General features: G+C 41.2%; 3 protein-coding genes across 6 annotated transcripts in view; all 3 read right to left on the reverse strand.

The window, feature by feature from the left end:
- Nucleotides 1-1,883, reverse strand: part of LOC115568899 (serine/threonine-protein phosphatase 2A 55 kDa regulatory subunit B gamma isoform) — a 29,119-nt gene extending 27,236 nt beyond the window's left edge. Inside the window, exon 1 of the mRNA XM_030396629.1 lies at nucleotides 1,745-1,883. The gene's annotated coding sequence lies outside the window, so the exon portion shown is untranslated. The remainder of the gene's footprint in view (nucleotides 1-1,744) is intronic.
- Nucleotides 1,884-6,827: 4,944 nt separating this feature from the next.
- Nucleotides 6,828-10,148, reverse strand: LOC115568310 (zinc finger protein 777-like). Of its 4 annotated transcripts, none has more exons than XM_030395488.1 (4): nucleotides 9,201-10,148; nucleotides 8,881-8,957; nucleotides 8,629-8,770; nucleotides 6,828-8,513 (listed from the first exon to the last, which is right to left on the reverse strand). In XM_030395488.1, the coding sequence occupies exons 1-4, from the start codon at nucleotides 9,595-9,597 to the stop codon at nucleotides 7,522-7,524; spliced, it is 1,608 nt and encodes a 535-aa protein (XP_030251348.1). In that variant the 5' UTR covers nucleotides 9,598-10,148; the 3' UTR covers nucleotides 6,828-7,521. The 4 variants fall into 4 exon arrangements, with proteins under 4 accessions (XP_030251348.1, XP_030251349.1, XP_030251346.1 ...); XM_030395489.1 differs by having other exon boundaries at nucleotides 8,629-8,746; nucleotides 9,201-10,147; XM_030395486.1 differs by having other exon boundaries at nucleotides 8,881-8,999; nucleotides 9,201-10,147.
- A 185-nt stretch (nucleotides 10,149-10,333) lies between these two features.
- LOC115568308 (zinc finger protein 26-like) lies at nucleotides 10,334-16,189 on the reverse strand. Its single transcript, XM_030395483.1, has 5 exons — nucleotides 15,848-16,189; nucleotides 15,004-15,431; nucleotides 14,331-14,455; nucleotides 14,000-14,060; nucleotides 10,334-13,199 (listed from the first exon to the last, which is right to left on the reverse strand). The coding sequence occupies exons 2-5, from the start codon at nucleotides 15,335-15,337 to the stop codon at nucleotides 11,752-11,754; spliced, it is 1,968 nt and encodes a 655-aa protein (XP_030251343.1). The 5' UTR covers nucleotides 15,338-15,431; nucleotides 15,848-16,189; the 3' UTR covers nucleotides 10,334-11,751.
- Between the last annotated feature and the right edge of the window lie 848 nt (nucleotides 16,190-17,037).

The raw sequence follows: 17,037 nt of genomic DNA on the forward strand, positions 1-17,037 counted from the left end.
CACTACTTTATAGATGATGATTGCATTAATTTGCCAGATTGCCATTTACTACATATCAATACCAGAAAATACCCTTCTTAATATTAACATGAAGAATTTACGCAGATCTACAAAAGGGATCAGAAATAAGCACTTCCTGTAAGAGAAGTGAAATTCACACTCCAACTCATACACACACACAGACACAGGCGTCAGTCAGCGTGGCGGCAGAGAGTGAGGGGCTGCCAGTGACAGTTGGTGCCATCACTAGTGCTGGCTGTCTGCCACCAGGCTTTAAACCCCCCCACAGCAGGGAACAAGAAGAGCTGTTTATCTGACTTACTCCCAAGACTGCCAGCATCGCCTTCCCCCACCCGCTACTCACCAATGATGGGCAATGCTCCACACTCCCCTGCCATATCTGCCCTTCTAACTGCCCCCCACCAGCCTAACATCCACCACAAAGCTCACATAAGCCCACCCACTGTTCCCCCATATATAGCTACTGTTCTACCTGCCCGTCTCCACCTATTCACCCCAACCATATGCCACCAAAATCCCCCCTCTGGTTAAATCTATAAACCCATAAGGTTTGGTATTTAGCTCTTACTCTTTGCCAAACCCAAATCAAAGAGGGAGAGGTGAGAAATACACTTTTTTTTTTATTGTTTTCAATATTGCTCGACATGCTTTTACACCTACTGGTATAAATATGAGTGAATAAAGCTATAAAAACACATTTGGATATCATACATTTGCAATCATCAAGGCACTTTATAGCCTCTTGTTCCACAAAGTATCTTAAGTTGGTCCTTTTGAGACAGGGTTTACAATATGATTTTTTTTCAGCCAATACCGATATCCATTGATTACTCACTTCTCATGACCAACATCGATTTTTTTCTACTTCTCTGTGTTTCTTGCTGCTATTGCTGCAACCTACTGTATCTAAGTGTTTAGATGCTGTGCTTGTAGAGAGCCATTTGGCTTCCTATTATCAGGTCCATTTATCAGCTTTAATTTCAACGGATACCAATATATAACCAATAATCTACTTTCCCAATATCAGTTTGATAAATTATCGCCCATTACTACTTTCAAGTTTATTTTGTACTTTTACCATTTCAATTTGTAGTTTACTGAACAGCGTTTTAGTCATTTTTTAAAAAGAGTCATGATTCATGGTAGGACTGATTATTGGCGCAGATATTCATCATGTTTACAACTAAAGGTATCAGTGATTTTCTGTCAGATTGCAGATAAAATAAACATGCAGCCTCCTCTCAAACCATGTCCCACCGACAACAATATCTGATTAGTTACACATCACATTTAATAGCCTATAAACACTAAATAATCTGAATCTGCAAAGTAACTTGTAACTTCTAAATCAGTTGATGGCCCAGGTCCTACCGTATTTCTTACAGTGTGCAAACAAACATCAGTTTTTTTCAGTTTGACAGTAGATGGACATCACCTGCTAATAGCTACTAACTGATGTCACTGATTAGCATTTAGCTAAGTACCACCAGTAGGAAATTTTCGCCCCATAAAGAGCCGAATAGCTGCAGTCTGTAACACATAAATGAACAGAAAATAATGAATATATAAACGCAAATCCTTTACTAATAATATTTTGGCCATTTTAAAGCAGTATCCAAAACATTATTGATATTTAAGCCGTATGCTATGGCTAACATGCTAGGAACCTGTTGATTAGCATTTAGCAAACAATGACATGGCGCGAAGTCTAATATTCACTGACCTTTTAGCTCTGCTTGCCTTAGACCCATGAGGAAGCCAAGGTTCTATGTTAAACTCTCTTGTTAACAGCTGTAGGTGGTGTCTGTCTGCCTGTCTGTGTGTCTGTCTGTGTGATGCTGGCAGGTGTGTAGCTGTTGGTTGTTAATGGCCGCCTGCTGCTGCTGGAATAAAAGTGTTGATGAGTGAAGTGAGACTGACCCCAACAGTGAAATTGCAGGCTGTGAAAACAAATCAATAAGCTGAAACTGGGTCAAAAGCTCCATAGAGCCAGCATGATGTAAGAGATGATGGGGATGATTTTGTAGTTTTTCTCAAACATAATTCAAATTGGCCGTTGTTTGTCAGAAATCTGAGACAAAACAACCCTTTTTTTTTAATTACTTTTATTGTGATTTATTTTCCCCAGAGAAGCCTGCACAACAGAGAAAAATCCAACAAACACAATGTTCTTTAGTTCCAGAGAGTAAAAAATAATCCATTTGACTAAAACTCAATCCTTTTACTAAAAGAAATAAGATCTTATTGAACCACGGCGCAGGCTCCCTAAAGTCCTCATCGTCATAGTAATCACTTTAATCACCATATTTACCCCTGCATGAGGCAGGTTTGTTCAGGTACAGTAAATCCAGTTCAGCTTGTCCTTGTTAACCTCCCATGCCTGACCCTGGGCTTGTGCAACAGCAGGCTCGGGTCAGTCTTCCCCAGCCATTGCGCCATTCAGCCGTGAAGGCTTGGCCTCGAGTTCGTCCCGTTACCTTGGTGACAATGGAGCGTGACCATCCCCAACGTCACTTCAACACGTTGCCCTGGAGAGAATCTGAGCTGCATTGTGTCCTCACATCATCTCCTTCAGTAGAGATGACGGGGACACAAGTGGAGCATCTGCATCTGGTCTTTGACATTTAACCACAACAAGAAGAATCTATCTTAATCTAGATATTTCAATCTAAAAAAGGCTCAGAAAGACTCAAAATTAAGCAAGAGAGTGGTGTTTGACAGTTGATCTGTTGACTCAACAATGACTCATGTTTAGTTCACAGATCAGCTGTAAATATCAAGTAGCTCTCCACCCCTGACACAAACAAGACTGTGCAAAACATCATAATGACTGTTTATCCCAGAGCTTATTAAGTATTCATCTGCGCGCAGGTGGGACAGAATCTCATGGAGCGTTTGAAATCAAAGCAATCGTACTAAAAAATAAGAGTAAGATTATAATATAGAGAAGAAAACACTTTAACTTTGTTGATTTTGATAAATAAAAGGGGTTAGGGTAAATAAAGTTTCTTCCAAATGTATGACATGAACCAGTTCTTATAACCATCTTGGGAAACAAGGTGGAGCTGTCGTCTTTCAGTCTTCGAGAACCAGATGTTTTGTCATCAAAGCTGATCACATATGAGAGATAAGAGATAAAAATGAAGGAAGTCTCTGTGGGAAAGTACATTTTTATATATATATATTGGAAACCAATTCAACCAATATCAGACAGTAATTCCCCATCTCTCTCTTCTCTCTCCCTCGTACTGTGAAAAAAGAAGCGGAATCTGAGCCACAGTTTCTGATGCAAATAAATGGACTTTGAGACTCCAGCACGATTCCTGCCTACAGCCAGTAAACATGATAATGATCGGCATCATTCATCAGGAGCACCGATGTGTCCAATCAGACGCAGCGATGCCTGTGAGTGTCTGCCTCTGTTGACCTGGTGCTTCTCTCTCTTCCCACCCCCACTCCAATGTGCAGACACAGGGTTGCTTAGCAACCCAAGAGCAGCCTATGGAGCACACACACTCATTCGTGCAGACACACACTAACACACACACACACACGCACACACTTGGAAAACCCAGGAACTCTGACGGAGGAAGATAATGTACTCCCACTCCACCTCTCCATGCTCTGTGACCCCCAAAAATGTGAAGAGAAACAGTGAACGCCTCAGACTGGATGAGATTCAACCCAGTGATCGTGGCCCAGCGACTGCTCCTCTTGGAAACGCACAAACACACGAAAGCATGACCCCATGAAGTCCGCTCCATCCTTAGTTAATATTTTGTGATTGTGACTGATTAGCGACGGTTTTAAGCCGGCAGCCATGAAATCAGCATTTCCAGCAGACAAAGAGCTTTAGCAGATGAAAGTTAAAAGCTCTGTGGCGTCTCCCCAGTCTAACACTATTAGCACATTAAGTGAGTGCTTAAATACAGTCAGCAGACGATGGATCAACTCAGTGCCTCGAGCGGGGAGACAGCACTGTAATCCCCTAAAGGGGGGTTTCACTACAGTAATGGCAACCCGTATGAAACCACAACCCCCGGGGAGTGGTGGGACTGGGTGGATTATGAGCAGCCTTTAGTCCTGATACACACACACTCGCAGAAAGGAGCTGGTACCTCCAACACACACCCACACACACACACTAACTAAGCATGTTCAAGAAGGGAAACAAACACACACAATATCCAGGAGTGTAATTTACCTGACTGCACATACATCACCAGCTGAGCGAAGGTTAATATTTCCTCTCTTTTAACATCTGTATGACATGTTTGGGGAGCCCGGTGCAGTAACTGGGTGTCGGGGGGATCATTTTACTCCTGGAGGATTATAGGATGGTGATGGAATGGCTCTTTGGGCCGAGGGCAAGGAGATGGCAGGAGGTTGAGAGTGTGTTTTTTTTGTTTTTTTTTGCTCGCTGGCAAATTAAAGCAGTAGCCTTGGGGGCAGGAGAAATAAACTGAAACATGGTGACATAAAAGGTAAAGACCACATCATGGCCTGATCTCTGCTTGGAAAACAAAATGATAACACTTGGGCCTGGTGATAAACACTGACTGGGACATGGCTACCTGACAGGGTGTTATTACAAAGAGGAAGGTCTAATTTGTATCAAATCACGAGGGGGGAACCGACTGGGAGCTATTAGTCTCGGGTCAAATTATTTTACGTGGTGCCAGAGGGCAAAACATGGGTTAAAAAAGATTGTTTTAAATAGGTGCACTGATAAAATATCTTCGTACAACCCAGCTTCATGCAAAGCTTTTATCACATAGATTCAAAGCACCCGGATTGTGCAGTCAACTGTTCATTTGTTGCCTCTCCCTCCCCGGGGGCAAAGCAGCTTACAGCATAAAGGAGATTACACATAACCAAATATACAAACATAAAAAAAACTGCAAAGCCTGCATGAACCCTGAAGATACACACACACACACACGCACCTATTTCAAGACCTAAATCTGCGTATAGATTTGTGTTTCTATTTGACCCGAGGCTTTCATCCACACATAAATACAGTACTTAAAAACAGTACATTCCCCTGGATGGCCTGTAAGAGCCTGCAGCTTTACTGCATTGGGATTCAATCCTCTCACATGGACACATTAACTCACTCATAAATCCATAAATACAACACTCCATGAGCGAGACATGCACCCATTCCTTCACATTCTATGTCTCCTGCAGAGCAAATGTAGAGGTGGCCTGTCTTTGTGCACTATTAAGACATTTTTTTTTTTTATAACTGCGAGCGTAAAACCCAAAGGGAGAGACAGACTCAGGTGACCCTCGGGGGAGGTGGGTCACTGAATGTAATCTTTACAATGAGCAAAGCAAGGACTCAGCAGCCGGGGGAATACACGGGCGCAGCTCGGCCGAGCATCGCTCAGCAGTTGAGAGTGTGTGTGGAAGGGAGAGCGAGCGAGAGACGGGGACAAATGCCTCATCAACCTCCACACAGCCCACATCCTCGAGGCACTTTCCAGTAGGCGTTTTTTTGAAAGTGATGGCTGAAAAAACACCGCCTTGGTTCTCTATTTTCTGTTGTTAGTTATATTAGTATTAAATTGCCTCTTCTTGTTTCATTGCTGAGCTTGAGTGGAGGGAGTAACACAAAGATTACATTTCAAACCAAAAACACTGACTCTGGTAGATACACACTTGATCTAAGGCTGCTAAGGGGATGAGAAAGTGGATTCTGCCCCCATCACTTGAAGGGTAACTTGGCAAATTGGCCACATTAAAGTGTGTTTTGGACTACTGGATATGTGAACAAAGTATTATAAAGCTTTTTGTGGCTGCAGAGGAAGCTGCATGTAATCTGATATATTGCCTCCAGTGATTTCACTCAGTGGTACTTTAACTATTTAAATTCTACATCAAAGTAATGTGACTTATTCCACTTGATCACTTTATGATTTCTTTTGTAGCAAATGTTTCAAATTGGCAATGAAAAGTCCAAGGTGGACAAAGGCAGTGCAAATTCAAACAAGGGAATCGATTAAAAAACACCATCCTAAACTAGAGCACACACTGCTGTGAATGAAATGTGCCTGGTAGACATAAGGACAGCTCTTTGTCAGCCATTCGACCCATGATGGTGTTTCCAATGACTGTGCTGACCTGCGTTTTTACAGCAACATGCCAAAAGAAGAGATTCCAGCATGGGGACAAGATGCCAATTGACATAGTGAATGTTTGTGAATTTTACACAAGCCTTTATAATTTATTCTGATGTTACCTCTTTGTAATGCTGGAAATTTATAACTATAACAGATTCAAATAACCTTTACTTTGTAACTTAGTCACACAAAGCTGACCCATTTAACTAGTTATTACCCAACACTGCCGCTACATGAGGGCATATGAATATTTATTTAATCAATTTCAAATGATCTTTTAAGAAAGAAAGATTGAGACAAAACTCTCCTTCTACTGTTAGAGGTCGTTGCTACGAGTGGCCAAAACTGCTCACACCTTTACACACACACACACACACACACACAAGGACTCACATCCACATGTTCTGATTTTGCATCATAAGCACATGCTTACAGGCCATGACCATGAGAGAGATGGCATGATGACACAAGTGCATACATCAGGGAAAAATATCCAAAAAATTGAGGGCACATGTTAAAACCTGCTGAGAGCAACACTTCTATCCAAAATCTATTTGCAACGTCGACCAAAGACATTCCTACACCCATCTTCTGTATGTTGTGACACTGCCCCCTGGTGTCTTTGAGAGCACGGTGCGACAACATAAGAATGTACCGTACAATTCCGGCTGAGGAGAACGGTTTGTTTGCGAGTATATTATTTAATTCCACTTTGAAAAAACAGGATGGAAAATAAAAGCACAGTTCTTCTGTTACAACACAATTATGAACTTTGTTTACATTTTACAACACAGTCAGAACAAAAGTGAGGAGATGGGCAGTACGTAAGCACAACTGTAAAAGGAAGAGACGTGCTATCCTACCTCTGCATGCCACATGTATAAATCTAATATCAACTAGATTCTGTTTATTGGCTTTATGAAAAACATTTTGCAGTTCTTTCACTTCAAGTAATGAAAATGTACTCAGTGACTTTCACTGACGGGAAGAACACTGTGAGAACACGCGATCGCCCTTAATTAACTCATCTTCTTTATAGCCAGTATTTCTTACTAATGGATGACGTTATCCAGTCATTCACAAAAACAGTTCAACACAGAGCTCTCCCTATTGGTGTGACCCATATTTCTGACATTGAATTGTATTTGAAACAATGTCAATACACAAATTAAAATGTTCTTTTGACCACATATGTCATTAATTACATAGGATAAAATTTAAAGATGCTTAATTCTAAGGTTGCCCTGCATTGAAAAAAAATATTTAATTAATTTTGTCATAAATTTATCTGGGACACATCAGGTAATCCTGAAACAAGTTGCTTGGATTATTTGCAAACAAATTAAAGTGCAGAACCATAATTTTTCAAATCTTTTCAAATTGGATTAGGGCCCATATCAGGCTCTTGCTGCTCATCCATGTAGTAGGGATCTCCTTGATGGACTCTGTGATTGTGCACCCTCAGGTTCCCCCTGTGGGCAAATCTCTTCCCACACTCTGTGCAAGCGAATGGCCTCTTCCCCATGTGAACGTCCCTTTGGTGAGCTCTTAAGTTCCCGCTTCGGGCGAAACGTTTACCGCACTGAGCGCATCCAAAAGGCCGCTCCCCTGTGTGTGTGCGGGTGTGCACGGTGAGCTCAGAGGGAGTGAGGAAGCTCTTGTCACAAAACTGACAAGGATGCAGTCTGACTCCTGTGTGGCGTAAAAGGTGTCTGCGCTGGTGGGAGGGGTAGGTGAAACACTTGGTACAGTACGGGCAGGTGTAAGGTCGTCCGCTCCCTCCACCGGGAGCTGCAGGGTGGCTCAGAGTATTTGTGTGTCGTAGTGTGAGCGACTGTGAATTGGACTGTGGTCGGAGAGGGTCTCTGTTGCCAAAAGATGTGACCCGCCGCGTGTGGTTGATGGGGCCTCTCCCAACTCTGTCGTCCCTGGGTCTCCATGATGATTCTCCAGGGGGGGCTTGGGGTTGAACCTGGCGAGCCCCCCTCTGCCCGACAGCCTGGCCCTGCACAGAATTCTGATTGGAGTTCTGGTTCTCAGGCTCCTGGTCCAGGAAAGGGAAAGAGCTATCGTCATCTTCATTGCTGGTCTCGTCAGAGCCAAAACCAGGTCGGAAGCAGGATGCGTCTGTTCCCGTGCTGCTGCTAGCTGGACCGGAGCAGCCGGTGCCATCGGCCTGCAGGTTGTCCAGACCGGACACCCCACCTCGGGTGTCCAACCCCGGTAACCACTCCCCAGCTTGAGCTAGGCTTGGGTCAGGCCTGGGGGAGCAACGCCCGCTCTGGGAGATGGAGAGAAAAGGGGCAGAGGCTTGATCCTGGAGGGGTCTGTGGTCTGCACTGCGACTGCCCTGATCCCAATGAGACACTACAGAGAAATCAAGGGGGGGGTGGGGAGACAATTAAAGCACTTTCTAAAATACAATATTCTTACACAAAGAATTTCATCTTGTTGGGGGAGTAAGGGTAGAACTTCTTCTTACATTTGGCCTTGGCTTGTGTGGCAGACAGGGTATCTATCTGCCTCTGGTCCACAGCAGCAAGGCTTCCCTCTGGGGCTTGGACTGCAACAGACCCCAAGGTAGGCCGCGATCCAGCCCGCTTTGGAAAATAAGTAAAACAGATCTGTAAGACACAGAAACGTCAACAGCAAGCCGCGGTGCAGCTTTCACCTTGCAATGGTTTCTTCCATTTATTGGACAGCAAACTTTTGAACCATGAGGACAGGGTCTGACCTCATGTTTTACTGAAGCTCCATCCTGGCCTGTGACCTCCTCTTTCATCCCACTGAGGCTCTGATTATTTCCTTCTACTGGATCGGAAAGAGAAGACACATCCCTTTCCACATTCAGTCCTGTGCAAGACAAGTATTGGTGGTCATTGTATCTGTAAAGCCTCTGGTGCCAAGTGTGTTCAAAGACAGAGAAGGGCTCAAAATGGGTTGACCCACATGCACCCATGCAAAGGATAAACAGTTATCGTTTAAAAAAAAAGTGTACGTCTTACATCAGCAAAGGGCAAGTGAGTATTCATGATCTCCTGACTTAAATATTACCTGATCCTGCGAGGGTCTGCTGCCTCAAGCCGCCATCCCTGTCTCCTGAAGACATCTCCCCTTCCTCGCCCCCTCCACCCTTCGCCTTCTGCCTCCTCTCCACTTTCTCCAGCTTGCCCCGGAGGATGGAGATCTCCTCTGATTTCTGCGCTAGCTCCGCCTGCTGTTCACACAGGCTGCTCTCAAAGATCTTGGCGATCTCGCACACAGCAGCTGCCAGCAGCGAGTCCATGACGGTGGCCAGCTGAGCGTGGAAAGCACTCCTCACAGTCTCCATTGTCCTTTGTTTACGTGATGATGTTTTAATGTCAACGACTGATTGACACCGCTGTTTCCTTCTGTGGTTGGCCTCCAGAGGCAGCTGGGGGACGATGTGGCTAACACCGCACACTGCCATGAGACGTTGCCATGCTAATCAATGTTAGCTACGCCATTCCCAGTGGCCGTTTGCCGCAGCAGTTTCTCTCTTAGTGGTTAAATATCTCTAGATAGTCAACCTGTGTGACGTTTTTAATCTATGATGTCATGGCAATCAGCTTGTAGGCTAACGCTACTGTTGTACAGTGATGACAGGCACATCAAATGCAGTGATTGTCTGCATAGTGCGAGTACATAAGCAACAAACTTCTAGCTAACCACAAAGATAAAAAGTTAACAGGCGATGCTATTGTTATTAGCTACAGTATCGTTAGCTAACATCATTAGCTAGCGTGTAAACAAGGGAGCCAACGGTGCGTAGCCAGTCCTAGCTTGTTCTAGCTAGCATTCTCGCTAACTAAGTAAAAGCAAAGCGAACACCCAAAGACAGAGGTTGCAATGTTTCTGATCAGTCGTCGGCCAATATCTCCACTGGCTGACCTTGAATCCATGAAAACAGTTCAGTCATGCTCAAAGATGCGGCGGCTCATCGTCCAGCTAGCAGGTTGGCATCTGATGTGATGACTGTTGCAAATCTCGCGAGAAAAAAAGCTGCGGAATTCAGTTCCTTCATAGCCGCATTTAGCAAAATAAATGAAGATCCAATATATGCGTGTAATGCGCTGTAGACTTTCAGATTAATTTATTAAACTGTTATAAAGACGTCGCACTAAAACCTTACTTTAAAAGAAAATAAAAACACATTTTAATACATCTGCAGGACAAGCTACATGCTTTAATTGGGGCAATGTCTCTCGATCAAGCAACATTAACGTTAAAGAAAAATACAAAATACAACGAATATTTATAACCAAGAGGCATGTTCTTCCTTGTCTTACAACTCAAGCATGAGATGAAATTTTTACAGTAACTGATTACATTTTGTCCAGTAACATCACAAAGATGGGTCCAAAAGTCACCATAACCAAGCACATTACCAGACACGGGGCTGATGTGAAAGATTGTGATTAAGGCACATAATAAACAAACATGCACAGAGAATTTCACAGGTTTGCTGCGAGTTGACCGACTTTTAACAAGTACAGATTTTGTTATACAGCTTCAACCGTAGCTATTCTTTTAAAACATATACTGGAGCTTTGCAACCTATATTGTTGTGAGAGCAGGTGTGCTTTAAGGCAATGTTGAATTTACATAACTGCATCAATGTCATGAAGTACCTTGATCAATTAGTCAGACACAATCTTTTTTTCGTCCCCTATGAATGGTTTATTGGTTCAGATTTCCTGACAGAATTTACAAAATTACAATTACTTTACAAACTTTGTGTTGACAATGGCAGAACAAGAGCACTTGTTGGTGAATGGACCTCTCTGTACTAGGGCTTGATCAATATGGTTGTTTTCAGGCTGATATCAATAATCAGTAATCAAGGAGACTGATAACCGTTTAGTGGAGCGCATATACATTTGCAGAAAAAAAAATCATTTTGTGTCCAAATTTAGAATAAGCAGTGACAGAATGTAACCTTAAGTATTGTACAAAAGTACAATTTTGAGGTACTTCACTATTTAAATGTTCTGCTACTTTATACCTCCTTTCCACTGCATTTATTTGTTAACTGTAGTTACTTTGCAGATTCAGCTTATTCAGTGTTGATAAGCTTCTACATTTGCAGTGAGTAAAACACATTTTAAATATATTAATACAAAAAATACCTGTAACCGAATTTCTTTTGGGGAACATTGGCCCCAATAATCAGTGTATCCCTACTCTGTACATACATAGAGAAACCTATGAAATGAGGAGACTGAAATGACACAGTAAGTGTGAAGTTTAACTGCGAAAGTTATTCCTTAATAATAACTGGTTTCAGGTTGTGGTTCCCTTTCCCATAAGTAAGCATTTTAATTTGGTATCAAAACGTGATCTTGCTGGATTGCTTCTTGCAAAAACCCTAAAACATCACCAAATTCTTTTAATATTTGACAGAGATGAGGAATACTGACGTGAATTATATCATTACTACATCTTAAAGTAGAAGAAAAAAACTGCAGAACAGCTTAACGAAAGCCACCAAACAAAAAAGTTAAATGCTGGGTAAACACCAAACAGTATGTCATGAATGAACATCATGAACATCCAGGGCTTCAGTGTCCATAGACAGGCGATACTAACTGTATACTGGCTTATGGCTCTGCATGTGGTTCTTTAGACGCCCTTTATGAACAAAGCCTTTTCCACAAATCTTGCAGAAGAGACGCCATTCTCTGTGATATTTTAACACATGCTTGTCATACTTCATTTTTGAGATGAATTTCTTCTCACACTTCTCACACTGGAACAAAATACCAGTGCACTTCTTTTTGTGGTTGTTACGCTGCCATACACAACGAAACTTTGCAGTACAATGGTCACATTTGAAAGGTTTCTCTCCTGTGTGGGAGCGGAAGTGTGCAATCAATAAATATTTGGTTTTGGTGACCTTTGGACACTTTAAGCAGGTGTATCCATCAGGGCACAGGGTGCCCATTTCTTTCCATATTACACCTGGCTTTCTGTCGTGCTTGGGTTTTCTCTTAACGTTGTTGCGGTTGCTTGCTTGACTTGTGTCTTTGCAGGGAGAAATCAAAACCTCTTGTTTCTCTTCAGTTTTCCCTGAAGGCAGAGTCCATGAAAGGATTGCATTTGTCTGACTGGTTTTCACCTGGTCTTTGTGCATTTTCGTCATGTGCGTTTTGAGAGCCCGGTTAAAACGGAATTTCTTAAGGCACATGCTGCAGCGAAATGACCTTCTGCCACTTTGAACGCGCATGGGCTCTCGCATCTGGCAGATTGACTCGTCCTTCTGGTTGGAGAATGACCAGGTATGCTTATTGGTGTGTCCATCTTTCTGGACAGATGATTCACCATGGCTGCAGGACAATGGTAGTTTTTCTACCTTAATGATCACCTGTTTTTTGGTTGGTCCTGAAGGTGTGTCATCCTTCCTATTGATCGCCTGTTGTTTGCTAGGTGGTGAAGGTGTGTCAGCATTGGTCACCCGTTTTTTGCTCTGTGATGAAGGTGTGTTGTCCTTCTTTTTGGTAACCATTTCTTTGCTTGGTGATAAAGCTTTGTTGTCCTTATTGATCACCTGTTCTTTGCCTGGGGCAGCTTCTACACAGGGCTGATGTTTTGGAGGGTCAGTGGACTCTGCTTGTTTTACCAACAATTCCTGAAGTTTTACACAGTATGGTTTATGGGTGTTGAGATAACTTGGAGAAGAGAACTCTTTTTTACAACCCTGGCACTTCTTGTGTGATCGCGAATGCACGCTTAGGCCAAAGAGTGTTTGAAATTTCTTCTTACAGAATTTGCAGTTGAAGATCTTTTGACTGTTATTTTCCACAGACTCCTGTTTTGTAGACTTGAACTTTTGTTTCCCCTGTCCTATGATCTCCATCGCCTCTCTTCCTGTTTGACTTCTCCGTCCTCTTCTTAGACCTTGAGGTGTGTCTGTTAGGTTGGTATATTCTTCTCTGATGTCTTGGAGCAATCTCTTTATGTCATTTCTTACTGGTCCCCGATGAGTTCCTTTAACAGACATTGTGTGTCTGTGTTTCTCCTGTAATGAAGAACCTGTGAAAGAAAAAAATATTGCAAGAAAATTAAACTGAGTCATTTAAAAGGAGAGGTGACTTCAATATGATAAACTCAACAGTCTATCATCTAAGAAACTTATTTAATTAGATGGGCAGATCTACAAGACGAGATTGTGCAATTTTAGCCAATTCTGATTTTGGCTGAATTCCATTTCCTTCTAATATCATTGACAGCATACACAAATATTTTTGTAATCTTTCCTTTGATTAATAAATTCAACTGTATGTTCATAAAACCGTGACTTGTGACCAGGTTACAGGACCTTCTCTTATTGACACAATTCTTGTCTTGAGTCCTTCCTATGATATTTTCATTTTAGCATGCTCCATATTCACTTTTATGCAAGTTGCATCGCAGAAGCATATGTCATCCATGATTAGTTAGGAGACTAACTCAAACTGTGATGGCAAGATAGTCAGCAGAGGTGAAATGAAGTGCAGAGCAGGCAAGGAATATTTTATGCAGCCGATGAAATGTTTGTTTTGTTTTTGGAAAGTAGAGCACTGTAGCCGAGCATTTGGAATTAGGGCAAAACGCAGTTGAGACTCTCGCAGTGAGAGTCAGCCCACATCTGACCATTAGTGCATAAACATTTTATTAACAATTTACGCAGGCAAGTGTGTAAACAATGCTGCTGGGAATCATTAAATAGCTAACAGTGAATGTAACATGTGCTGTGCATGCTTGAATGTAGACATAGATTAAAGGGCACTTACAGTCCTCATTTGGACTATTCCAGATATCAATCAATCAGTTTATCAAAAATGAAAACTCACCTCTCCTGGTTCTCCTGCCACCCACTGTTTGCCGGTGAGAGTCAATGCCACAGTCACCCATCTAAAAATACAAATGTATTAGTTATATATGCAATTATTGAAATGACAAGGTATGAGAAATAGTACATGTCTAAAACAATTAGTGGGATGGACTCTCTCAATGCCCAACTGATTGCTTCTCGATTCAGATACACAATTATTTGATCCTGATGCAGTGTTGGGTCGCAACACTGAAGTGTGCTGACAACTTTTTTAGCCCGTCTCTTCCGACAACATAAACTTTGTAACATAGGTAAAACACTAAATTGTCATGCCACCACATCCCCTTCACCTCCTTCTTGATTGGAACCTGCCACAGAGGAATGTGCAGCTTGCGCAGTCTTACGCTGGGACACAGGCCATCCTCTCGTTTGGGCGCAGCCTCAGCGCCCAGAGGAGCACACCAGTCAGAAGGTACTGCACAAAGCCACACACAAAGAAACAGACATGATCAAACTGTAAGCCATATAATGATGTGGTTCATTTCCCTGTAGTGCTTTGGTAGGACATTTACATGCACAGTCAAAAATGTATTCTTTCTGCAATACTCACATGAACTTGTGACTGATAATGGTTACTGCACTTTGAGTGATATTTAGTGCCTTGTAGATTTCCATTAAACTTAATATGAACCTCATGAAAACGTCCGGCAACACCAGTGAGGCTGTAGATGTGCTCTAGTAGAATCTGTTATTTTGTTTATCATATGTATTCCTACTTGGTTCATTAACAAGTATTTGTTTTCACTTTGATGATTGATACTGTTAAAACAAGACAAAAACAGATTTGCATCCATAGTGAGCATGCTTAGAATAAAAGAACATAAAAACACACTGTCAAGTCAGGTTTCAAACTGAGTTTCTCTCTATACTGGTAGCTCTCTCTATATTGATCGATAAAAGGTTTCTTTCACAGTAAAGAGTAGCATATATTGTCAGGTTATTCACCTCATTTAAACATCATACCTTCAAAATCAATCTCAGGGCAACTAGAAGTGTGTCCAGGGGCGTCCAGAACATCTTCAGGCTTTCTTTGAGGTTCTGTCATCTGATTTTCATTCATTTGTTCATTCTCTGTTCCTGTGTCACTTCCACACAGCCTTTCCCCCAGCTTGATCTCTGCTCTCTGTAACTTTATTTTAAGATTAGCTATCTCTTCTCCCCTCTGCACCAGCTCCATTAGATGGTCATGTAGGCTGGTCTCAAAGATCTTCATTATTTCATACATAGCCCGCCTCAGGGTTGAGTCCATTGTTGTTGACAGCTGGGCACTGAATTCTCTTGTCAGACGGTCCGACATCTTTGCAGATGTGTGGCTGCAGCTTGCAGCTGTCCTTAATCAAGACTTGTGCGATGCTATACGTGTCCTTTCGCTAACCACGGTCACCTTACACCTATACAGAGAGATGACAGATTATATAAGAATCAGCTAGCGACACTTCAGCCTGGTGTACGTTTGCTGAAACAAGTCTGGGTGAGGGATGTTCTGCCACCCCATTTAAATTAATCAGTCACACACAATAAGACTGTTTGGATAAACCTGTTCTGGTTAAGAGAGGGCCATCAGGAACTTATGTTAGCATGCAACATTACATTTGGATACAAAGTGAGCCCAAACAGTGATGTCTCGCATGTCTCTTCCTCAGCCACATAGTCGTTAGCTAAAGATATCTATGTTAATGACTAACGTTAGCTAGTTCGGTTCATTATTTCGTTTGCGTCTAAAGAACAGCAGACCAGAAACTAATTTAAGTAACGTTAGCTAACATTAACGTTACACACGACATGCAATCGTCTGTGCAATACTGACCGTTCGGCACAAGAACTCCAGAACAAAGAAACTCGCTCTTAGAGTCCTAAAAGATCTTCAGTGAACTGGCAAAATCGTAAATAAAATATCAAAACCATCGGCATTTGTTTCTGTTAATTTACTTTAACGAACACACTGGAGGTTGGGTGTCCGCCATTTTCGCGAGAGGAGGAGTTAAGCCACTTCTACGTCATCTTGGCCGTAACGTTAATGCCAGAACACACCACATTCAAAAAAAAGAACACACCACATTCACCCCGCATACACGTATTATGTCGTTCAACATTAAAAAAAACAATATAAATCTAAAACGTGACTGTCATTGATAGTGTGAAGGGGTATTAATACCATAGACATATATACATAGACGCCGCATTGACTGCTGCCGCCCACTAGGGCAGCGTGCCTACAGGGCGGCCATCTTGGAACAGGCCCACTCGCTCCTACAGTGCATTACAGCTATGGAGGAATGGTGTTTCTACACAATAAAAGTGATAATAAATCGCTCAGTTGTCAAGCTATTTTAACGAGGTTTGTTTGTCAAACGTCATACATGACAGACAGACAGATACATATATATATATATATATATATATATATATATATAATTATGTTATTATATTATCATTATCTTATTTTGATACATATATAAACACACACACATATATATACATTATATTTATATATATTTATATACATTATATTTATATATATATATATATATATATATATATATATATATATATATATATACTATTCGTATCATTATCATTATGTTATTATATTATCATTATATTATTTTAATATATATATATACACACACACATATATACATACTATTCGTATCATTATCATTATGTTATTATATTATCATATTATTTTAATACATATATACACACACACACACATATATATACATGTATGTGTATATATATATATATATATATATATATATATATATATATATATATATATATATATATACATATACTATACGTATCATTATCATTGTTATTGTATTATCATTATATTATTTTAATTATTATTGCTATTATTATTATTGCTATTATTATCATATTATTTTCATTATTACTGGTATTATTATTATTGTTATTATTATTATTGCTATTATTATTATTATCATTATATTATGATTCTTGTTATTGCTTAATTATATTATTATTGTTGCT

Source organism: Sparus aurata, chromosome 18 (assembly GCF_900880675.1).
Source record: "Sparus aurata chromosome 18, fSpaAur1.1, whole genome shotgun sequence".
NCBI classification, from domain to species: Eukaryota; Metazoa; Chordata; class Actinopteri; order Spariformes; family Sparidae; genus Sparus; species Sparus aurata.